Genomic DNA, 26,523 nt, shown 5'->3' on the forward strand with positions numbered 1-26,523 from the left:
TCAGTAACCATGGTGTGTTATTGCTTCCTAAAAATGTCTCTTTCAAATCAGTGAATATATTATGCAACTACCCAGCAATAGAGATATGGCTGGACGAAAGCAGACGTAGATTAAAATGAGCAACACCAAATTAACCCTTCTGGTCCTGCCCTGTCCCTTAAATAGCAGCAGAGAAGCCAGTAATGAGCATAGTAATGCAGGCACAGAAATGCATAGAACCAGTTTCAAGGACAGCTCATGGTAAATCTACTTCTTCAGTAAAGTAAGGTAATCATAAATTAAAGAAATGGCATCATTGTTTCTAAATTAATAGGGAGGCAAATGTTGATTAGGCATGTGATTAAAATCAAGTTATTTGTGTCAAGTTTTGTTTGCTGATTGTCTCACTAAAACCATTAATTATATAAATAGTTTAACAATAACTATGCTAGAATCTTGCATATACAGTATCTAATGTTTCAGGATGAAAAGATGAATACTTCAGAATTAAACAATGCCATTTGATTTGTTTAGCTGGTATATGATTGACTGTTTCTTGATTCCTTTCACAAAGGATAACCAAAATATATTCTAGAAAACATTTAAAAAATATTAAATTTAGAAGGATGAAATCAAATCAGTTTTAAATTTTTGAAAGAAACACCAGATGAATTTCCATGAAACAATTTTATTCAATTAGGTTCCCACAGAGTTGCAATTATCTAATCAGTTTTATTGATCTGTTTACTTCTTGGATTTGCAAAACTCTGTCCACTTAAGAATTTAAGTGGAAGATGGCTAAGATCTAACTATACGATATAACTATTAGTTGTTAAATGTTTATCCTATTTTTAAATATATTTGCTTTGTTTTAAGTTTGGAAATGCCCATTGTGATGGTCAAATATGTTTGAAAATAGTAGAAAGATCCAATGGAGACAGAGGATAAAACTGGTGAATAAAACTAATACCAGACATATTGGCTGATCATTACCTTGGATGTATTATCAAATATTGACCTAGGTCTCAAGGCTAGAATCGAAACATCTTAAATTGAGGGAATCTTGGATTAGTCAAACACATGACCTAGGATAGAACTGCAAAAATACTCTAAGATGAGATGTTGTAGAACACCCAAAACAGAAGACAGGATTTGGCAACTGTATTGCACAAATATGAAGAGAATTTTGCTTATAAAGCAGAAAAGCCTCATTCGTTTCTGACTGTAGATTTAGACATAAACGTGTTGTTGGAGAATGCAGAACATCATTTATTATCTTGGAAACTTGGAACAGTAGTATAAGACCTGTTGATCTGTCCCAAGAATCTGAGTCAATGTTATTGATGGCAATATTTTGTTTAGTAATTATTCTTGCGGCTATATGGGCTATGTAAGTTATGATTGCAAGCAAATAAAAAATATGGCCAAAGAAACTTTCCAAAAGCAAAACTATTAATATTAGGTGTTATTTGTTAAAATGAAATCTTGTAAAGTTAAAGAAAATTGCTACTTCTGCTAATCTTCTAAACAAATAACCATTTATTTAAATGTTGACTTCCTGATAGCCCAGAATATGACTTTCAGGAAAATATACTGAATCACAGGAAACTGAGTATGTAATAATATACAGACTTCCAAAATATATTTCTACATTTCAAGTTCTATCCTTTTTTAATGAAAAAAAAAACTTGCAAATTTCACTTTGAGATTGAATTTAAAGTTTTTATGCAGTGGACATTCAATATGTTTGATCACCCACACTTTTAATTCTGACCCTTTATTCCAGCATGCATTCAAGCCTGGAAATTGGATCAATTACTGCCAGTTTCTTGCCAAATCATGCATAAAAGCAATTTAACTCAAGTTGGATAGTGCTAGTGTTCGTAACAGGGTAAAATTACACCCATTAGGAAATTGTCCAAGGCACTTTCATACACAAGCCATTTCAGCATGGCTGTTATTTTTACTGGCATCAGTCAGTATCTCATGACATTGAAAGTTGCATATTGTGTACTTCAAACAGAAGTACATTACGCTGAGATTGGCAATAAAAGGTTGCTGCTTCGATAGTGATGTCTCCCATGCAGTATCCACCAGTTTTCAATGCTCAGGATTGTGGAAACCACGTCACTGGTTGCTCCATCAACGAATGTAGCATTTTCAGATAATTCACGTTAGAGCTGCATACAGAGATTTCTGATCATTCCACAACCTGCAGTGGCTTGAGGCTACTCACAGGATAGGACTCGTTCAAGGCACCCGATCACATGGGAACATTCACCTACACAAAAGGTCCAAGCCCCAATTTCCCTGTTTTTCTCTCATCTCTATGTTGTTCTTTTATGAAAGTTATTCCTCAAGTTATTCCGCAGCTGCCATGCAGGACTTCCTTTAAGTACAGAGAGTGATACAATCTTCCAGCAAAGGCTGCAGTCTTCAATGCCTAGGCAATTCAAGTGCTCATCTAGACACCTCTGAAATGCTGTTGGTGACTCTGCTTTCACTGCTCTCTCTGGCAGTGCACTCATGGTACTTGCCACTTTCTGGGTGAAAAAGATCTCCCTTGGGTCTCTTTGAAATCCCTTGCCTATTACCTCTAGTTTCAGTCAAAGTCCTCTAGTTTTATTTACTTCTGATGAGGGGAAAAGATTCTTGCCATATACCCTGTCTATACCCTTCATAATTTTATATACCTCAAGCATGTCCCCTTTTAACATCCTTTGCTCCAGGGAAAGCAGACGCTGCCTATCCAGTCTGTTCTCATAACTAAAATGCTCCATTCCAGGCAACATCCTGGTGAATTTTGTCTGCACCCTCTCCAGTGCTATCACATCCTTCCTATAGTGTGGTGACCAGAACAGCACGCAGTGCTCCAGCTGAGGTCTGACCTATGTTTGATAAAGTTGGAGCATAACCTCTCTGCTCTTGTATTTATTGCCCTGACCAATGAAAGCCAGCATCCCATATGCCTTCTTAACTACATTATCTACTTGCCTTACGACTTTCAAGGGTCTTTGGTGTTGCACATCAATGTCCCTCTCTTCCTCAATACTCCCAAGGACCTTATCATTCATGGTGTACGTCCTAACCTCATTAGTACTTTCAAAATGCATCACCTCACATTTCTCAGCTCATTTCACCAATACATCAATATCACCCTGTAGCTTAAGACTATCCTCCACACTGTCAATAACTCCACCAACCTTAGTGTCATCTGCAAACCTACTGATCATGCCTCCTACATCCACATACATTACAAATAGCAAGGGTCCCAGCACTGAACCTGTGGAAGACCACTAGTCACAGGTATCCAATCACAAAAACAACCCTCTATCATCAACCTGTGTCTTCTATTGCCAAGCCATTTGTGGATCCAATTTGCCCTGAATCCCATGGGCCCTAATCTTTCAGATCAGTCTCCCTTTAATTTACTTATACAGCACGGTAATAGGCCCTTCCGGCCCAATAAGTCTGCGCCACCCATTTTTTAAACCCATGTTAACCTACCCAAAAGTCTTTAGAATGTGAGAGGAGAGCAGAGCACCCAGAGGAAACCCCTGCAGACACAGGGAGAACGTACAACCTCCTTAAAGACAGAGACAGGAATTGAATCCCGATCGCTGGCGCTGTAATAGCGTCACGCTAAGCGCTATGCTACCGTGCCGCCTGTGTGGGACCTTGTTGTAAGCATCGCTAAAGTCCACATAGTCCACACCTACTGCATTGCCCTTACCAATAGACTTCGTTGCCTCATAAAAAAATTCAATCACATTGATCAGATAAGAGCTACTCTTGACAAAGCCACACTGGCTGTCTCTGATCTGGCTTTCTAAGTAGACAATTAACTCTATCCCTCAGAATTTTTTCCGATGCCATTTCTGACGATCATCATAGCAAAATTGCAGCAGCTTGACCACTCCGCAAATTTTATTTTAGCACAATTCTGGGTGCATGTCTCCAGTATTCTGTATTTTAATGTTTTAAGTTAGACAATTTCACAATTTTCTGCAGGGGGATACAATGGAGCATCAGTGTTATACCTAGCATACGATTAGCACACCATAAAAGACTGAGGTCCAATTTCTAAGGATCATTTCCACTGTCACTGATGACAGCAAATCAAAACATTTGTTCTTTTATGACAATTTCAGATTATGGATAAGAAAAGTAGTTTCAGTTGATGTATTCAAATTGCTTTACATTCAGACTGTTTCTACAGGAGTGTAGGAACAGTGGGAGGCTACTTGAATTTATTCCATTATACACTGAGATCATTGATTTGTAACCTAATTCTAGATGTATTCCTTTACTATGTATCCCTTAACCTTTGATTAATAATAATCTATAAAACTTGGACTTAGTCTAACATCTTGTGGAAGAAAGATCCAAACTCTCAGTATGGTGAAATGTTTTTGCTCTGTATCCTAATCTTGGACTTCCCAAACAATTGAAAATTTATCTCAAAGAGCCCTATAATTTCTCCTCAAATGTTAATTAAGTCACTGATTTCAGGATTTTTAAAAATATTTTATGTAATATACAAATGACCTTAACCTTATAGAGTTTAGAGTCACAACAAATTACAGGAACAATTTATGGTTTAAAAATAAGCAACCTACAATAAATTACCAAAACTGAGGTTAACTAATTTCACACCACTATGTATTATGCATATATAACATGATGATTAAATTTATTTCTTACAATTTAGATCTTAAATTGTTTGTGGGTTTGGCAGCATTTTAAGAGAACAAAAACAAACCAGATGTCATAACAACTGTTTACAACCTCCTATTTCTCAATTTTTAAAAAAATCAGTGTCATTGGATCAGTCTAACTAAATTCAGTGTTAAAGATCTTTGAGGATATAGGCAGCATTTTATATTTCAGTGGATAATTTTCATGCTGCATACATCACCTGGGAAAGTTTAGTTGTAGATGAAGGGAGAAGAGGTCGGCTAAATTTTTTCAGTGATCCAATAGCAGCTGGAAACGAAGGTGCTGAGAAAAGGGCAGTTACCAGGTTTATTCTCAGTATCCAAGAGCGCATTTCCTCTTCACTTCTGTTAGATATTGATAAAGAAATGGAAGTATTACTTTTTTTCCAAGCAACTACATTTGCTGTTATCATATTAGAATAATGGTTAACGTTGTCACGGAGTGACGTTACAATGTGGTTAAGAAAGGAGACCAATATATTCCACAACCTATTTACATGATAACAGAACACAACATTTTCCCAAGAATTCAGAGACAGAAATGTGCTGCTGTGTGTGCTTTGAAATGGGGAAACTTCCACAGAGGTATCAGCAGATGTATGAATGAATAGTTGGATGTTCAAATAGTTGTGAGTGTGTAAAACACAAAGTAAATTTGATACATTATAGATATAACAATGTTTTTGTTAAGATTTTCTGTTCAAGGAAAAGTTGTAATCACTACACATTCTTGTTTAAAGCAAACTCAAGTGAAAAATTAAGCACTCACAGTTTGAACATCAAGTATTTTAAAATGTTGTTGTCCTGTTGATTCTGAAATTACTTCAAAAACTAAACACTATTATACCAGAGAACTGATATTTGCAACTGCATCAATGAAATCACAGTGATGCATTCTGAAAAAACTCTTATTACTGCACATGTTCCAGTGGTTTAAAAATTTGTTTTTAAAATGTATTTACTTTGGCCTAGTTCTCAACTGAGAAGGGCAGCAATGTGGAAGACAGGAGATGCAGCAAATCATGCAATCACAAAAAGGCAAGATAAAAATATAACTCTGACATTTGTAGGACAATGGAAAAGTGATTATTTTCTGGAAATATTTAATTGTATAAATAAATAACTGGGTGGTAACAATTAGTGCTGCACAATATGCACTAAATCTATTTCCAAAATGATGCCTATTATGTCTCCAGGATACTGATATGCAGTTGCTGAAGTTATATGAGCAAGTAAGATACCTAGAATTAAGCAAAAGTAAATCCCACAAACAATGGATGAATGACTAAACTCTTTGTTGACATATTTCCCTTTGCTGATGGGTCAAAACGCAAGGGGCATGGATTCTAAAAAATGGTAGAAGGATGACAAGAGGGATGAAGACCATTTTTTGTCTGTTCAGTGCATGAAAGGGTGGTAGACACAAGAAACCCTTGCCTGGATGTTTGCAGGGCTACAGATCAGGTTCTGTAGACTGAATAATGCTAGGTAGTTTTTTTTTAAAGAGTGGCATGGATTTAATGGGCTGAACCCTATTCATCTGTGTCATAAATTTATTATGATTCTGTTATGTATTTTGCTGTTTTTGGCTAAGGAATGAATGTTTTGTATACAACTGAGAAAATACCCTATTCCTCAGAATATAGCATTGTATTTTCATCCCAGTGGGCAGCAAGGATCTGACATTGTTATCTAACTTGAAAGATTCTATTTTTACTGCACTGAATCTACATTGAGAGATTTGAACAGTCTAATTTAGAGAAAGGACTACAACTGACTAAACCAAACTTTCATGCTGCTCTCTAAGCTGATGAAAAGTTGATTGAAGTTCAGAACTTGCTATGCAATAACAATTCCTGCCACCTGTATTTTATAAACAGTAGAAATTTGGTCACTTGCTGTGTTAATCACTTGATGATCTAAATGTGAGTGAGCTATGTAGAAAGCTAACATCAGTTTCCAAATTAAATATACAACACAAATGCTGAAAATAGATATGTACAATATTCTTACGGTGCTTGGAAAAGAAAGACTCTCCAGTCTGCAGTCTTCAATTTAAGAACATTAGGACGTTTGCTGTAATCAGTAGCCCTTGTTGCTAATGCATGGTGTATTCGAATAGCATTTTTCAGGTCCACTTCAGATAAATCCCTGTCTAGCTTATATTCATCCTATAAGAGACAAATAAATAGGACTATTATGTTTAATGTTTTTGACAGTTCATTAAGATGATGAAAAGAAAATGCCTTGTGTAGTGTGAAAATAATTCTTTTCTACTATATGGTTTAAAGTATTATTCACTCTTTTATGCTCAAATTTTCTCCACTGCTCTGTTATCTCAATTCATGCACCCTAGTAATCTTTCCAATACATGAAGCAACTAATTTAAGTCAACACATTTAAGATAATTAGGAGGACACAATAGGGCAGTCCAAGTATATTTCCTCTTGCATATAAAAAAAGGGAGAATAACTTTAAATTTAGGCTAGGCTACTCGGGGATGATGGCAGCTTCACACAAAGGGTTTTGGATATCTGGAATTCTTCCTCTTTAATGCTCCTAAGCCTTGGACAGTTGAAAATGATAATGGTAGGCTTTTGATAGGCAAAGATATCAAGAATCATGAAACCATGGTATCTAAGTAAAGCTAATTTACAGGTTAACCATAACCCAATTGAACAGAGGGCACTGGTTCAAGGAGAATAATGGTCCACACCAGTTCCCATGCTCCTACATTACTACTTTTGTTGAGTGTCCTCTATTTTACATGAAGTTCATTAATGCTCTGGCTAATCATTTTCCCAAAATAAACTTAATTATAAGGAGGATTAATTTTGTGATTTGCAGTATCCCTTTCACTCAGGACCAATCCTAACATCATCGTTAAACCTCCTGACGATGGTGATAATGTTATTTAATGTACTTACCACTATTTTTCAGAGGCTGAAATCCTGGATATTTTCTCATTTTGCCTTCAAACAATGATCCCATCACTGAGCATCATTTCCCAGGTAATCACTGACCTCATCTTTTCTAGAGATCTTCCCTCCACGACTTCCAACCTCAGAGTCCTTCAACATGTCCAAGCCTACTTCTAATTTGGATTATTCAGCAAAACAGTCCTGATAGAACCATTGTTTTAGTGTGGGCTATCTTGATTCTTTTTTCCTCCCCTTGTTCATTATCTTTTCACCTGGATCTGTAACATTCTTGACATCTTTCAACAATAACAGTTTCCATTTTCCTGGTTTTGACCGTCTCTGTTTACAAGTGGCATCCTAGCCCTCACCAGGAAAGCCTGAGGAACTTTTGCTTCTTCCTTGAACAGAAGCACAACCAGTTCCCTTTTGCACTCCTCTGACTGTCCAAAATTCTTCTCAGTTGAACATCTCTTTTGATTCCAGTCACTTCCTCTAAATAAAACTGAGTCCAAACTACTCTTGTGTCTTGCGGGATATTTGGGACATTCTTTGTTTCAGTCCCGTTCAGGTACCCTCCCTTGCCTATCTTTTTAGTATTATTAGTGACTGTGTTGGTGTCACTTCCAGCTCCCACTCTGAACCACAGTATTTCATCAACATTACTGCCAATTTACAGCAATCTCTCATCTTACCATGAGTTTTACTTTCCTCAACTTCCCTTTCTCCATTACAAGGGATAGACTAGATTATAACCAACTTCCACAGCTACCCTGCTACACATCCTCCCACCTGGTCCCTATAGGAACTCTATTCCATTCTCCCAGTTTCCCTGTCTCCACTGCATCTGTTCTAACAGTGCAACCTTCCAATTGCAGTATTTCTACCATATCTTCCCTTTCCCTCAGACAAAGACTCCTCTCCACTATAATTAAAAGGGACTTTTTTTTTGTATATATTCCATGCCCTTCTGCACACCCTTTTTCCTCCTTTGCCAGGATGCAGGAGAAAGGGTGTTTCCCCGCATTGTTTCCCCTTCTCCTGACATTCAACTCCACCACCCTCCACATTCAGAGGGAGATCCATCACAATTTCCTATGCACTTTGTACAATGTCACCATCAAACATATTTCTCCTAGCCGCCTCTTTCAGCATTCTAAACAGACTGTTTCCTCTGGAATTCCACTCTTCCATCTCCTTGAACACCATTCCCTTTCCCACAACCTTTTGTCAGGAAATCATCTAAGTAGCAATACCTAACTTTTATCCTCCCTTCTTACCATCCAAATACTTCTCCAAGACAAATGAACATCCTACTTAAATTAATAAATTTTATTTACAGCGTGGTAACAGGCCCTTCCAGCCCAACGAGACCGCACCGCCCATTTTAAACCCGTACGTCTTTAGAATGTGGGAGGAAACTGGAGCACCCAGAGGAAACCCCCGCAGACACGGAAGAACGTACAAACTCCTTACAGACAGCGACGGGAATCGAACCCCAATTGCTGGCGCTGTAATAGCGTCACGCTAACCACTACGCTACCGTGCCGCCCACACGTTACTTATACTACTTTCAATGTAAAATACTTACAATGTGATCTCCTCTACAATGTGGAGGTGAAACTCAGATTGGCTGTCTGTGAAACACCTCCATTCAATTTGCAACTGTGACCATTAGCTTTTGGCCATTTGCATTTTAATTCTCTGTCCTCCTTCCATGCTGAGCTCTCTGTCCTCAGCCTCCTACACTATTCCAATGAACCTTAATGTGAGCTTGAGGAACAGTACCTCATTTTTCTATAATAAATATGATAGCTTTGTGAGCAGTGACAATGAGCACAAATATATCAGATAATGAGCATTTACAGCATTTTGTTTTATGTCACGTTTCTAGTATTCACAGTAATTGTCTCTGCTAACTTCAGAACATGACATAATTCACTTTTGTCTAAAATTCCCTGATCATTGTGTTGGCTCCATTTATTTCTATTCACTTTGCAAAGATATTACTAGTGTTAACAAGTAAAAACTCTTCCTAATAAATCCAACTTTAACAAAGCAACAAATAGCAACATGAAATTTCATGTATTGTTAGTAACTTAAAGCTTTGTAATTCTATTATGATTTACTTCGATTCATTACCTTTTGCAAGTAGAGAATGGTTCCTTTCAGCACTGCGTAAAATTTTTTCCATCCTCTTCTTCCTCTAGGTGCTAAAAGAAAAATAAAATTTCAGCCTTTCTTATATTTGTTCTAGTTACATTGCTATCGATCTCAATAACTGATGAGGTTTTTATGGGTGCTGATAATGACTTCTTAGCAAGCTTCGGTCAGACAAAAGTAAGTTATGGGCATTCCTAATATTCTAGCCATAGAGAATTTAGTATATGATTTCATGTGAATGGATTGAGGCCAGGTACCACAATTTAGACTCCTGTTTTTTTTTACATGGGAAAATCCATTGCAGAACATATTTAAAATCATGGTTGATATATAAATATCCGTATCTGACACAGTCTGCATCTGTGTGTATTAACAATACACAAAAAGTGCTGGAGGAACTCAGCAGGTCAGGCAGCATTCATGGAAGGGAAAGAACAGTTGACGTTTCATCAGGACTGGAGAGGAAGAGGGCAGAAGCCAGAATAAGAAAGTAGGGGGAAGAGCACACACAGGTAGGTGATAGGTGAGTCCAGGTGATAAGGGGATGGTAGGTGGGTGGGGTAGGGGGAGAAGATGTAATAAGCTGAGAGGTGATAGGTAGAAGAGGCAAGGGCTGAAAAAGGAAGAATCCGGTAGGAGAGGGCAATGGACGATGGAATTAAGGATGGAGGAGAGGAGATGGGCAGGTCGTCAAGGCGGGGGAAGGGAGCCACAGGAATAAGGGAGGACAAGGGGGGGGGGGGTGGGGAAGAAAAAGAAGGGGTGGGGTTACCGGAAGTTAGAGAAATCTATGTTGAGGCCATCAGGTTGGAGACTCCCAAGGCAGAATACGAGGTGTTGCTTCTCCAACCTGTGTCTGGCCTCAACGTGGCAGTAGAGGAGGCCATGGATAGGTGTGTCAGTATGGGAGTGGGCTGTGGAATTGAAGTGGGTGGCCACCGGAAGGTCCTGGCTGTTGCGATGGACGGAGCGAAGGTGCTCCAGGAAGCTCAATCTGTGTCAGGTCTCACTGATGTACAGGAGGCTGCACTGGGAGCACCGGATGCAGTAAATGACACCCTCAGACTCAAAAGTGATGCGCTGCCTCACCTAGAAGGACTGTCTGGGGCCCTGAAAGGTGGTGAGGGAGGAGGTGTGGGGACAGGTGTAGCACTTGGTGCGGTTGCAGGCATAACTGCCAGGGGGGTTTAGTGAGGAGGGATGAGTGGACAAGGGAGCCGCAGAGAGAGCGGTCCCTTCGGAAAGCAGAGAGAGGGGGTGAGGGGAAGATGTGCCTGGTTGGAATTGGCGGAAGTTGCGGAGAATGATGTGTAGGATATGGAGGCTCGTGGGGTGGTAGATGAGGACAAGGGGAACCCTGTCCCTGTTATGTCGGAGGGGTGAGGGCAGACATGCAGGAAGTGGAGAAGATACGGGTAAGGGCAGCATTGATGGTGATGGAAGGGAAACCCCGGTTACTGAAAAAAGGAGGACATCTCTGATGTCCGAGAATGGAAAGCCTCATCATGGGAACAGATGAGGCGGAGGAACTGGGAGAAGGGGATGGCATCCTTACACAGAGAGATCCAGAAAGGGGAGAGGTGTTTCGGAGATGGACAGTGAATCTGAGGACAGGGTGGAAGTTGGAGGCAAAGTTGGTGAAATTGATGAGTTCAGCATGGGTGCAGGAAGCAGTCCCAATGCAGTTATCAGTGTAGCAGAGAATGAGTTGGGGGGTGTTACCAGTGTAGGCTTAGAACATCGACATGTAGCCGACAAAGAGGCAAGTATAGCTGAGGCCCATGTGAGTACCCATGGCTACACCTTTAGTTTGGAGAAAGTAGGAGGAACCGAAAGAAAAGTTGTTAAGGGTGAGTACCAGTTCCGCCAGACGGAGGAGGGTGGTGGTGGAGGGGAACTGGTTGGGTCTGTTATCAAGAAAGAAACAGAGAGCCTTAAAGCCTTCCTGATGGGAGATGGAAGTGTATAGAGACTTGACGTCCATGGTGAAAATGAGGTGGTCAGGGCTGGGAAACTGGAAGTTGTTGAAGTGATGGCGAGCATGCAAAGTGTCAAAGATGTAGGTAAGGAGAGACTGAACCAAGGGGGATAAGATGAAGTCAAGATATGAGGACACAAGTTTAGTGGAGCAAGAGCAGGCAGAAACAATGGGTCTACCAGGGCAGATGGGTTTGTGAATCTTGCGTAGGAGGTAGAAGTGTGGGGTAGGGGAACTATTAGGTTGGAGGCTGTAGAGGGGAGGTCTCCATAAGCGATGAGGTCAGTGTCTGTGCATATTAGTGTGTGTTTCCAAAATATAGGTCAAAATACATGGCACATAATTGAAGTAATGGACAAAATAAAGAAGACATGGCTATAAACTCAATGACTAATTATATTTTTTCTAACTTACAGGCAGTTACTTGGAGGAAATATGTGCCTAACTCAGCAGTCATATTAAACTATTCTTTTACAGTTTTATATCATCATAACTTGTAAAGAGAAAGCTGTTACTTATTGTTCGATCCTCTCAATATCCAAACATTATTATTCTCTGCCTTGAATATACTGAGTGTCTGAGTAAAGACTTAGTAAAGTGCAGAATTTTCTTCCCATCTCAGTCCTGAATGACCAAATCTTTATTTTGCGAGTGTGATGCTAGTTCTAGATACCCCATCTAGGGGAAGCATCATCTACCCTGAAAGCCCTATAAGAATTATTTCGTAAACGTTTTAATGAGATCCTTCTCATTCTTCTAAACTTGAGAGCATGGACCCAGTTTGCTTAATTACTCTTCATGGACCATTCCTGATTCCAGAAATCAAATATATGATCAAGGTAAAGTCATGCTAAATTTTATCTTTGTTATTGAGAACCTAATAAGCAATTAAATAAATGATTGATTTTGAGCCCTCCTGCATCATTCTGCAATCTGCCAGCAGAATTCAATAATAGCTCAGATAGCAAAGACATTCAAAACAATGTTAATTAAATAAATATGTAATTGATTTTAATGGAGCAGAACTATTATGGCTATTCTGGTGAGAGTCTCTGTGGTATTAATCACTCACACTAAAATTTCCTGGAATTTCTGAACCATAATCATGGTACACATCATAATTAAGCCATTACTATGATTCGGGTTTTCAGCACATTAAGCCCATTAATCCAATTAGATAATAGGTATCTCAATAATTTTCCATTAATGTTAAAAAGTAGTAGTTCTATTATTCTATATGTTAGTAGTGTTAAATCATAATTTTATAATCCTATTTCCTCTTTGATGACTTTGAGTAGGAAAGGTTAACTCATTCACTTGGTAGTTTATTTATAATCTTAATAGAGGGTTGATGGTTTGAATATTAATATCCCAACTGGTTGATGCATGATAGTTTATTGAGTTAAATCTAGGCATCTCAGCAATGGACAAATGGACACTGAATCTTAAACATTAACTCTTTTTTGATAAAATTCAGTAGTTATCAAGCTCTTCCCTTCAATGTGGGTGTATAATTTTCAAAATAGATCACTTTACACCAGTATTTTTTAAAAAATATATTAAGGTTGCTATACATGTAGGGATTTTTGCGGGTTTGGAGTGGGAAGCTGCTAACCTATTCAGTCAGATCCAACAACAACAGCTCATGTAATTAGTTATCAAATGTCTTCTAAATGCACCACAAGTTTTATGAAAATGAAATACCTGCTGTCTTTCAAAATATTATTTGTTGTGCTGCGATTATGGAAGCTCATCAAGGACTAAGGGAAGAAACTTTGGCTCTGAGAAAGGAATCTTTGAATGTTTTAAGGGAAATTCCCTCTGCCCATATGTGTGGGATATTCATCATGAGACACCATGCAAGTGATGTTTCTCAGAGGAATAATTTGTGGAGATGAATCAGAATCGGATTTATTATCACTGACACATTACGTGAAACTTGTTATTTTGCAACAGCAAAGACACAAAAATCTATAAATTACAAAACTAAATATAGTGCAAAAAATAAATAATGAGGTAGTAATAAACACTCATGGTAAGGAAGGTAAGATTCCTAGTTTGTGCGCTAAATTTGTGCCGAAGTATGAATTTAAAAAGTGGAGTTTGTACATCTCTGATATCTGTGCTATTGGAAAACTGCCCTTAGTAGGACTTCATATATATTTTAGAGCAGAGATTCATTGCTGACGTGCAAGGTTTGATGGATCAACCTGAGCCCAGAACACTTTACACAAAAGATGCATTTCACTGTGTGTTTCAATGTACATGTGACTAATAAAGATATCTTATAATCTACATTAGGGCTTGGCCATTGAAGGGTATGCTGCTATAAAATCTGCTGGCCATCTGCAAGCAAAATCCAGCATCAGGGGAAAGGCATGATGAGGCATTGCCAGTATTCTCCAAGGACTTTAAGGTGGCACACATCAGCAGCTGGGTTACATAGATAACAACATCTACAGAGCCATCTCAAAATTGTACATGTCAAGAAGCTCCTATAATGAAGCAGCAGACATCAAGTGTTTTCAGAAAACGGATAAATTTCATATACAAATCCAGTGCTCTAACAGTTGCTGTAAACCAGTTTTCCCAATTGACATAATCACTTTGAATATTTCTTACTGTTCTTAGCTTAAACATCCTGTTCTACTGAAACAAGCCTCAGATCCCAAAGTTTCTTCTCATTGTCCTCATTATTGTGTCAGATTGTGAGAGGAATAATGGTGAGGTTAACAATGAGAAAAATGGTGATGTTCGTCATTAATATGGAGTAACTTGTTCAACAATTCTCCAACCAACTTTTACACAGTCGATCATAGTAACATAGAAGCTGCCACTCAGTTTGCTCTGGTTGTCTACAAGCTCCATTCTCCCATCACCTCACTGATAGACCTAGCACTGAAATCCACATGAAACTGTTATACCAACCCACTAGTTACTTGATAAACATGAAAGAGGTAGGCTTGATGCATCCATATGTATATTCATTTTAACTACATACTGCACCTTAATTACTGGAAAATTCTTTACTTATATGAATCTTCAAAATTTGATTTTTTTTTGGTTTTCACTCTCTTAACACTCTCAATCCTATTTTTTCCTTCTTGTGCTTTATTTTGCTTTTCATGATCTGACAATGAATTACATATACTAATTTATACTTATCTGTTTTCTCTCTGCATGTTTCAGTTGGTTGAAGAGGCATGCTCATGCATGGCCTATTTACACATGCACTTATCGCCTGTTGAGGTTATTGGACGAGATCAAATGGTTTTTGACAGCAAAAGATCTATGGGCAATTGGATGTATAGTGAATGGCAAGTGCCTTACCTTTGCTAATGAACACACAATCAGGGCCACAATCTTAATTAATAGCTTCCTTACTCGCTCTATATCTTTGACATCCTTCCTAAATAATTTGAGTAATTTTATGTAACAATTGTTCCTTTACCTCCTCCTTTCAAAGATCTGTGCAACTCTGCAATTGTGAGAATTGCTGTCTCTTGATCATTGAAGTAACTAACAGCTCATATGATGTAATGGAGGTCATACTCATGTATCTTGTACATTTAATATAGTGCACTTCAAATATCAAGAAGAATATTGAACAAATTAGCCACCAAAAGACCCTAAAAGTCAAAAGCAGCAGAATCCTCATATAAACAAAAAATACAATACATTTATTTAAGAGTCATAAAAGAAAATTTAGTCACCAACAGGAAAGACTTCTTTAAGCAAGCCAGGTGCCAGAAGTCCAGTATGTTGACTTCGTCTGGATGTGTTGTACATTTTAGCCGTGTGGCCTTGTCTGTTTAGGAATTTGGCAAAGTGCAGCTTTCTTATAATTAATATCTGGTACTGAAGCCTACTTACTGTATATTGATGGTGCAAGTCTAATATTTTTCAGAAGAAAGCCAATGGATGGGTGCACAGTGTAACCGGAATAAGTGGCATGAATTTCTAGCTCCCAAGCATTTCTGGTAAGCCTAAATGCCACAAGCAGAGCTCAAAAATGTTCTCAAAATATTCATGAAAGTGATCTCATTTAGCCAATTGAACACGAGTTTCCATAACCAGCCAATAAAAACAGAAAACTGGAAAATACTTACTTCTCTTGCCATCCATATCTGCATGTGTTTTACGATTGAGAACTCCATGTTTGTACGTTGCTGCATTCAATGCCTGAGGGATGTCAAGGAATGGATTACTACTATCAATTATTCTCGTCACTTTCTTTGCACAACTATCGAACTTATCATCCACAAGCTCTGACAGAGATTTTCTCAATTCATCTTCATCCCTAAAAGAAAAGTGGTATCAGTTTTATTAAAGGAATTTGTAAGTCTGTTTATTGTTTGATAAAAAAAATACTTTAAGATCACTGTATTCACGTTTTAAAATAATGTATAGTAATTGATATTTTTACAATTTAATTCAATGTACATAAACAGCATTTCTAGTGCCATTTTACATGTGTAAATTATGCAAATGCAATATAATGCCAACAGAATAAAAGGAATACAGAGGATCTTCCTGGCCTGGATGTTCATTGCCTAGCTGCTGACAGTATGATCTATTAACAAATATACATGTATGAGGGCAGAAATTGACTCTGACAGTTTGCAGAAGTACAAATAATTCTAGTGAGTGTGTGTCATGGTGTTGATTAGAAAACATAGAGTCTTTTTTTGACCCAATGAACATTTGCTTCTTCAAATGATAATTAATTCTAAGATTCTGCATTTAAAAGACAGAATTCCAGGCAACAGTTTCCATGGTTAGGAGCACTCTTGTGTAAGTTTTCAGTTCCAGTATAGTAGAAGCAGAAATATTTATGGAGTACCTTGAAAACTAAATAATCGTGGTTATTTACAATTTGTGCATCAGAATCTAATTACATCAGAAGATAAAATTTGCACTTACACAGCCCACTCCAGCTTTTCATTTTTTATTGAGTTATACAATCCCTGAAGGAAAAGAAATTATATTTCATTAGTGAATATTCAAACAGATGAATGTATTTAAAGGAGACCATTTAAATATGCTCATCATACAATTACTTTCATTTATTTCCATTCTTTACTACTTTGATTAGGTTGATTGGGAAATTGACAAGCCACTCAATGTTGGTTGTATGTTCTAAACCATAGAAATCAAACACTTAAGTATCTCAATAATTGAATTTCTGCTTCAGACAGAGATGGCAAAATAGGGACAAATTTCATGCAAAATCACAGTAGTTTTGAAAAATGTAATTGCTTTCAATTTCCATTAAGAGTAATTTATATATCACTGAATGTTAAATCTGTGATGAACCAGTGTAATTGGTAATGTTTTTTAGATTTTGCTTTTAAAACTATTTTGTGATAAGGCAGCAAGTAAGTATATATTGATTAATATTGCCAAAAAGATTGACTCAAAATGCTTTTTTTGTGATAACAGTATCAATCCACCTCAATGCGAATATTACAGTACTGAATGACTGGAAACGATTTTTTAAAAGAAATAGACAGAGCCAATTTCCAGTAATACTGGATTACAGGAGTCAATTTCTTAGCAAAACAGAAAGAAATTACATTTGAAAGTCTTTACAATGTACCTGTTTAGGACCTTGGATACACAAGAACCTACACTAATTTTTGAGCCTCTTCAAAGGCCAATAACCAAGCACATTCAGCAGAAGCTTCCAATGGTGATTATTCTGGGATATATGGATGGGGGCTGTTTCTAGTGTAATAGTTTTTAAAGTAGTGCAAGAGCATCAAATCTTCTGTTGAAAATTTCAGCAACCAAGCAGAAACTCCAAGCCTTGTTAATTATGTTATGTGATATTGTAATTCAGCAAACATGTGAATAGCGTATCATATTGACTATTTTGATCCTAATTCTGCCTGAAAGAAATTAGAGGCATAAATGGGGAGGGCATTTTAACTGGCAGTGGAGCTCATTTTGTGTGATGGCTTGTATGTAGTTCTGTGTTAATCCAGAGCCAGTTTCTTAGAATTGTTGCCATATATATGGCAATAATTTTAGATTTGATTCAAGACAAAATGACAGATGTGGGTACTCCAACCCTGTCTGGCAATTGTCTGAGCATTCCTCCTTTTATCTTGTACCCTGTCAACCATAAAATTGTCTATTTGTGGCCCTTGAAAACTAACCCCCATCAAAAATTGTAAGTTGACTTGTTAATCTCGATGGAACTCTTCACTACAATGCCTTGGTATTTCTTAAACCCATTTTTTACCTTGTGCAAGTCTTGTGGACCATTTCAACTGGTATTTCATAATATATGGCTAAAAGGTCAAATATTATGAAGTACAAGTTGAAATGTTCCCCAGGACTTGTAAAAGGTAAAAAAAAATGGATGGTTCAGTGAAAATATCTTGAATTAATAAGAATCATGCCAATCTTTAATCAACCTGTAAAAAGGACATTTTAGAACAATACAATAAAACTCCCTCTTGAATGTACTCAGTGACAGTATAAAGACAGGAGTAAAATTATGCTTGAAAATAAAAGTTTTACTTAACATCCTGAACTAAACTAGTGACATTATTAATTTTTTCTTTTCAGAAATAGGATCCCTGAAACACCTTGAGCAGCTATTAAATTATGACTCTGATTAAGTAATTAGGCAATATAAAAGAAATGTATAGGGCAATAATGCTTAAATATAACATCCCTTTCTATAAATATAGTCTTTCTTAGTTTAAACATGAAAATTCATTAGTGAACACTGAACATAAGCTTCACCCGTAATATTATGTAATGATCTAGAATTTGCAACAGAAATACTGATGAAGCAGTAAATACTCTTCATGCCTAAAAGACATGGCAATAAAGATAATAGATGTATTGGTTTTGATCCTATGAAGGTCCCAGTGGATTAGAAAAACACAAATGCTATATTGTTATTAAAGAAGGGAATGAGAGAGAAAGCAAGGAACTATAGGCGAGGTAGCTAAACATGTCATTGGAAACATGATGGAATTCAATATTAAGGAAGTGATTACAGGCAGTGGAGCTCATTATGTGTGATGGAATATAGAAAACATAATTTATGAATGGGAAATTATGTTGATGAAATTATTAGAGTTCTTTGAGGATGTACCAAGCAGAGTAGATAAAAGGGAACCAGTGGATGTTGTGTCTCTTGTTATACACATAACATTAGAAAGGAGTGGGTTACTGAACAAGGAAAGAGCTCGTGAGTTTCAGGGTAATAGCAAAGTTACAGGACTGATCAAAAGACAGAAAATGAGACCTACCAAGTTAAATCTAGTCAGGTACCTGAAGGAGAACTGCTGAGGCCTTGGCTATTTATATTTTACATTAGTGATATGGATGAAGGGATCAAGTGTAATGCATTAGGTCTGTTGAAGATAAAAAGATAAAGTGGGAAAATAAGTTGTACAGAAGATGCACAGACATTATGAGAGGACTTCAATAGATTAGGTGAGTGGGCAATAGGACAGAAAATGGTGTATGATATGTGGAAGTGTAAGGCAATTTATTTTTCTTTACAATATTTTTATTAAATCCATGAAAAAAAATAGAGTACATGCATCAAAAAAGAAAGTAAAAATACTACTGAATACATTGTATTAAGTCATACTTAGGATTACAATACTCTAAATCAATAATGACATATAGTAGTTAGTTAATAAGGAAAGAAAATATTGAAATATTTTATTACAAAAAAAAATCTACCCCCACTACCAAAACCTGAAGCTGTTAGATAGAAGAAACAGCAAGGAAAAACCTTAAAAAACGTAACAGTGTCAGCCAATATCTGCATTTTAGTCCCCAAATCAGAGATTTTGAAAATAATTCAAAAAGGGTCCCCATAGGGTTTGAAAGTCTAGGTTAGATTCAAAAACTGAACAGCGAATCTTCTCTAGATTCAAGTATAACATAACATCCCGTAACCATTGAACATGCGTAGGTGGAGTAGCTTCCTTCCATTTAAGCAATACTGCTTTCCTGGCTATAAGAGAAATAAAAGCCAGAATATGTAAATCAGAAGCCTTCAAAGTTATATCTTTTTCTCCAACAAAGGGCAATTTATTTTGACAGGAAGAAAAGAAAAACAAAATATTAAAATGGCGTGAGACCAGTAACCGTTTGATGTTCAGAGATATCTGGTGTCCCTGTATAAGAAACACTGGAAGTTGGCTCAGCAAGAAGTCATTGACAGCATCTTCAAATATTGTTCCAGTTAATGAGCCGCCAGCCTCCCACACAATTCCATCCATCACTTTCCGTCACTCATTTATCAATATTCTGTTAGTCAAGCCTCATATGTAATATTCACATACTCCACAATACAGTTTCACGAGGATAGCATGGCTGCAAGTCTTATATTTACATCTCAGTGGTTAAGCAGAAAGCCAGGTTTTCAACTATGAGAACAACATTGACCAAAATACATGACACAAGACCAACAGACACATTTCCCCTCTTTCTGTACACTGTGATGTACAAATAGAGACAGCACCAGCTAACTGACAGACAAGAGTACATCAATCTTTCAAGGAGAGTACTTGTCATAATTGGAATGAACAACAACAAGTCCATGGCCAGTGATGGTACTGAGACCACCAAAGATGACCATAACTACATATCTAATTCATTTTGTTAAATTCACTTTCCATGATATCACCTTCTCCTGATTAAAACAAGTATCCACCTCTCACTTTTTCACATCTACTTCACCACAGCTCTATTCTTATACCTTTTCCTTTCAGATGGCTAAGAAATCCAATCTAGACATGCACTGGCAGAAAAGTAAGGTGAAGAGGAAAACACATGGTCGCTCAAATTGGTAAACTCTATCTTCAATTCCAGTATGGACACTTTTTAAATTAGAGCTAAATTTATATATATATATAGGCAGCCTTTTCTGTCTTGCATGCACTCTGCTCATTTGCCCAGCTTAGTGGTATTTGAGAAGGAATGCCTGTAAATTAATTCATGTTTGGATGCAGCTGCTAGACAGAAAAGCTTGAAGCCGAAACAAAATTCTTCAACATTAGTCAAATGTGGCTCAACTGGTAGCATTCTCACCTTTAAGTTCGAAGATTGTGGGTTCAAGTCCTGGCTACAAAGAACCCAGATCACAATCCAGTGCTGTCAAGGAAGTACTAGTGTTGGATGAGCTGTCTTTTAGATGAGATGTTAAATTGTGGCCATATTAACTCAGGTGATTTAAAAGGATACTACAACATTATTTCAAATAAGAATGAGTGAAATATCCTGACCAGTGTTTATTCCTTAAACCTTTCTAAAAAGATTTGGTCTCTTTCAGTTTTCCATTTGTTGAAGCTTTCTGCTCTATTCCAATAGCACCTACATTACAAATTCTCAAATAGCTGTAAAACACTTTGAGGCATTCTGAGAGGATTGTGAAAGGCAATATTTAAATGAAAATCTTTCTCCAACAGAACTCTGGAAAGCAGCAAACTTTTTAAGCAGCTTGTGAAAATCACCAAACAACAAAATTAAAAGTAGTTTGATAATCCTTTAAATAGGCCTGGTTGTGTGCGTTTCATTCCTGCTGCTGAAAAGCATGTTCAAATGTGCTGGTTTAAGGGTGAGCATTAGTTGGATCATTGAGCACCAATTTAGTAGCAGTGGGAACAAATGAGTGTTTCACACTGCTTGACAATACAATCTACCTGCTGTCCACTTCTAGTGACCAGTAATGCTGTACATGCAAGACCCATATCAGTAAAAAGGTACTGAAAGTCACAAATATACAGATGTATATTAATCACCAAATTGGGCCCAATTTATCAGCTGTTGTTGGGAACTGAATCATCCCTGAGAGGATTCTTCGGACTGATTGGTTAAAGCAGAGGCTGTTACTTTCCTTACTCACTTAAGGCACAGGAACCCTGTAGAAGTCATTAGTGCTTAAAAATAAAATCTCTAGTAATCTTAAATTGACACTCAGAAATCAGCTATATTGACTTACAGCAAGAAGATCACTATACCTTATGATTTTCATTTATAAAGTATTTCAATATTACTGGGCACAGTTGAGTAGAGAACTAGATGATTGGCCACATCAATTAATAAGTCAGTGGGCTAGGTCGAGATCCAAAGTATTATGCATTTCCCTTCAGTGTTCAGCACATCTTTGACTTCTGCACCTGCATTCTGCAAAGTGGAGGTTGACAATGTTCTTAGGTCAAATGCAAGTACATCTGACGTCCTGCTCCACCGTTTAGTCCTCGAATGGAGTGTTATGGACTAGGTTACTATTGGTGAATGTCCCTTTAAGATAGAGCATAGTGGTGTGTGTGTGTGTTGGCGTGGTTACGACAACAGAAGATAAAGGATGTAATGACGTTTTTGGAGCAGTTAGAGTCAGTCTGAAGGAGGAGAGAGAGAGAGAGAGAGAGAGAGAGAGAGCGCAAGCAGCCTGCTAGTCTCTATCGATGGATGAAAAACAGTAACCGTGCCTGTCACTACAATCCACATATGGATTTTTGGAGTAATCCAGTGGAATCCATTTTGTTGTTAACCTGTAGAGGGAAACAGGTATTTGTGTGGACGGCCACGTCTCGGATGCCTTTCGGGGTGGCAGATGCTTCGGAACAAAGCAGTGGAGTTGAAGGAAACAGGTATTTGTGTGGACGGCCACGGTTTGAGTAGACACTGAGGTGTCGTTTGGGTTCCCAAGTGGAACATTTGGATTTCGTAATTACTCTCTATTTTCTCTCTACATCTACGTTTTGTCTTCAGTCAACTGTGGTTGTTGAAGAAGCCTTTGATCACATTTCACCTTACGGCTTGCTGAGCTTTAAGAACCATTCCTGGACTTGGAGTTTGGGAGTTTGCCACACACACACTACGAGTTTAGTTTTTGGGGTTAATGTTTAAGATTTAACATTTTTACTTCTAACATTCTAACATTTTTACTTTTATTTTTCTTATTATCATAAGTAGTTATTAATAAAGTAGTTTTAAACACTTATCACATGACTCGGAGTATTTCTTTTGTTGCTGGTTCGTAACAGGAGTCGCCTAACTTCACTAAAAAGGTAAGTTCATATTAAGAGTCTTGATTATTTCTATTTATTTCATTTTATATTTATGCTTTTAATTAATTTACTGTAGTTCTTTGTATTATTAGCTGAATTTGTTATTTTGAAAATAATTTTTCATTTCTTTAATTATTTAAGTCCATTTAAATAGTTTTTAAATGCCTGAATATCAGAGACATTTAAAAAGTGAGCCATGCCTTTGACGGTGATGATACGTCAAAGGCCAGTCAGTGTCCTGGGGGCAGGGCCTGGATCCACCTCACAGGGTGGAGCATCAGGTTCCACAGCCAGAAGCCTAGTTGCCACTTGAGGTCTCCTTTGCCTTGAGGGTGGGATGTGGAATGAGGACCTCCTGTACAATGGATCCCATGGGTTCAAGAAAGATCAGTGTGGCTACAGAGATTGAGTGCAGAGTGAAAGTAAAGTGCAGACTGAATCAAGCATGATCAGTGCCATTACTCAGAACTCAAAAAATTGAGGAAACTTCTAGCCTGTTTTGTTTTTAAACACTTATGGAAATATATAACAACCAATATTATACTGGATGATGACAGGGTATCTCCTTAAGTTAAAGCTGCATACTTGTGTTAATGGAACTTGGAGCTGAACAACTGTTTGCCGAATGTATTGGAAGCAAAGTTAATTCTCACAAGGTCACAAGACAAGGGAGCAGAAGCAGGTCATTCGGCCCATCAAGTCTGCTCCAAGGAAAGGGAAAAAAAGAAATGAGAAATGGGGAATGGGGGAAAGAAAAAAAAACCTATTCTAATCCCAATTTCCAGCCTTATCCCCATATCCCTTGATATCCTGACTATTTAGATATCTATCTATCTCCTCCTTGAACGCCCCCACTGATCTGGCCTCCACTGCTGTACGTGGCTAGGAGTTCCACAAATTCACCACCCTCTGGCTAAAGAAATTTTTCCTCATCTCTGTTTTGAAACTGTACCCTCTAATTCTAAGATTGTGCCCTCTGGTCCTGGACTCACCCACCAAGGGAAACAGCCTAGCCACATCTACTCTGTCCTTTCCTATCAATATTTTAAATGTCGCTATGAGGTCCCCTCTCATTCTTCTGTACTCCAGTGAGTACAGTCCAAGAGCCGACAAATGCTCGTCATACGTAAGACCTTTCATTCCTGGAATCATCCTCGTAAATCTCCTCTGAACCCTCTCCAACGTCAGCACATCCTTCCTAAGATGTGGGGCCCGAAACTGCGCACATATTCCAAATGAGGCCTCACTAGTGCCCCGTAGAGCCTCATCAACACTTACTTAGTTTTATACACTATACCTCTCGAAATGAATGCCAACATAGCATTCGCTTTCTTTACCACTGATCCGATCTGGTGGTTAACCTTTAAGGTATCCTGCACGAGTACCCCCAAGTCCCTTTGTACTTCCGTACTTTGAATTTTCTTTCCTCCTAGATAATAATTTGCCCGCTTATTTCTGCTTCCAAAGTGTACAACTGCACATTTCTCAACATTGAATCTCATCTGCCATTTCCTTGCCCATTCTCCTAAACTGTCTAGGTCCCTCTGCAACCTTCCTATCTCTTCAATACTCCCTACTCCTCCACCTATCTTGGTGTCATCCGCAAACTTAGCCACAAAACCATTTATTCCATTATCCAAATCGTTAATGTACAAGGTAAAAAGGAGCAGTACCAACACCGACCCCTGCGGCACACCACTAGTAACCAGTAACCAACCAGAACGAGATCCTTTTATTTCCACTCTTTGCTTCCTGCCAACCAGCCAATGCTCCACCCATTCTGTTATCCTACCCGTAATTCCATGACCTCTCATCTTATTAATCAGTCTCTTGTGAGGCACCTTATCAAAGGCCTTTTGAAAGTCTAAATACACAACATCTACCACCTCTCCCTTATCCACCCTACCTGTGATTTCTTCAAAAAACTCCAACAGGTCGGTCAGGCAGGATCTTCCCTTCACAAAATCATGTTGGCTAGGACCTGTCTTGCCTTGCGCCTCTAGGTATTCTGTAACCCCATCCTTGAGGATAGATTCCAATAATTTTCCCACCACTGACGTCAGACTAATAGGTCTGTAATTTCCTTTATGCTGCCTCCTACCTTTCTTATACAACAGAACTACATCTGCCACCCTCCAGTCCTCCGGAACCATGCCGGAATCTATCGATTTCTGGAAAATTATCTCCAATGCCTCCGCTATCTCTAAAGCCACCTCCTTCAGAACCCGGGGATGCACCTCATCTGGTCTGGGAGACTTATCAGTCTTTAGCCCATTTAGTTTTCCTAGCACCTTCTCCTTAGTAATCTTAACTGAACTCAGTTCCATTTCGTGAGACTCCTGACTAACCGGCACATTGCTGATGTCCTCCACGGTGAAGACCGATGCAAAATATTCATTCAATTCCTCTGCCATCTCTCTATCGTCCATTATAATAGCTCCTGCACTGTTATCAATTGGTCCTATATCAACCCGTGTCTCTCTTTTACTCCTTATGTATTTAAAAAAACTCTTAGTAACCTTTCGAATGTTATCCGCCAACTTCCTTTCATAATTCATCTTTTCTTTCCTAATGACCTTCTTAGTTTCTCTCTGCAGGTTTTTAAAAGCTTCCCAGTCTTCTGTTTTCCCACTAATTTTTGCTTCTTTGTACGCCGCCCCTTTTGCTTTTATTTTAGCCTTCAGCTCTCTCGTTATCCACATTTGTGCCTTTTTTCCATTCAAAACCTTTTTTCTTGGAATATATCTATCCTGCATTTTCCTTATTTCCTGTAGAAATTCCTTCCATTTCTCCTCTGCCGTCCCTCCAGCTAGCTTACTCTTCCAATCAATTTGGGCCAACTCCTCTCTCATACCATTGTAATTTCCTTTGTTCCACTGAAATATCGATACACCAGTTATCAGCTTCTCTTTCTCAAACTTGAAACTGAACTCAATCATATTGTGATCACTGGTTCCCAGTGGTTCCTTTACCTTTAGTTCCCTAATCACCTCCGGTTCATTACACAGCACCCAATCCAAAACAGCCGATCCCCTGGTGGGCTCTTCAACAAGTTGCTCTAGAAAGACGTCCCTTAGACATTCCACAAACTCACTCTCCTGAGTACTACCGCCATTCTGTATTTCCCAGTCCACCTTCATGTTAAAATCCCCCATAATTATCTTCACGTTGTCACTCTGGCATGCTTTTTCTATCTCAAACTGCAACTTATCGTCCACTTTCTGACTGCTATTAGGGGGCCTATATATGACTGCTACTATTGTCCTTTTACCCTTGCTATTTCTTAGTTCCACCCACAAGGATTCCACCTCCTCTGACCCAATATCCTTCCTTTCTATTGATTTTATATCACTACTAACCATCATGGCCACACTTCCCCCTCTGCCTACCCGCCTATCCTTCCTATACACTGTGTACCCCTGGACATTCAGTTCCCAATCACATCCATCATAAAGCCATGACTCGGTGATTGCCACAATGTCGTATTTATTAACCTGTAGTTGTGCCACTAGGTCATCTACTTTATTCCTAATGCTACGTGCATTTAAATATAGTACGTTTAGTCCGGTATCTGCTATTAATTTTGTTGTACTTATATTGTTCAGCAGATTATCCTGCCTTTCCACCCGTCTATCCTTCTTACCTCTCCTCTCATATGAATGGAAGCAGAGTACAAATATAAATGTGGATACTGTAATAGTGACAAAATAGGATAA

General features: G+C 38.1%; 1 protein-coding gene across 1 annotated transcript in view; it reads right to left on the minus strand.

Annotated features, from left to right (window-relative positions):
* Positions 1-26,523, minus strand: part of LOC127569185 (PH and SEC7 domain-containing protein 2-like) — a 130,161-nt gene that overhangs the window by 53,711 nt on the left and 49,927 nt on the right. The window contains exons 8-12 of the mRNA XM_052013579.1: positions 16,680-16,723; positions 15,866-16,056; positions 9,758-9,828; positions 6,711-6,868; positions 4,898-5,042 (exon numbers count right to left, since the gene is read on the minus strand). Coding sequence (XP_051869539.1) covers positions 4,898-5,042; positions 6,711-6,868; positions 9,758-9,828; positions 15,866-16,056; positions 16,680-16,723 — 609 coding nt within the window. The remainder of the gene's footprint in view (positions 1-4,897; positions 5,043-6,710; positions 6,869-9,757; positions 9,829-15,865; positions 16,057-16,679; positions 16,724-26,523) is intronic.

The sequence above is a fragment of the Pristis pectinata genome, chromosome 4 (genome assembly GCF_009764475.1).
Source record: "Pristis pectinata isolate sPriPec2 chromosome 4, sPriPec2.1.pri, whole genome shotgun sequence".
Lineage (NCBI taxonomy): Eukaryota > Metazoa > Chordata > Chondrichthyes > Rhinopristiformes > Pristidae > Pristis > Pristis pectinata.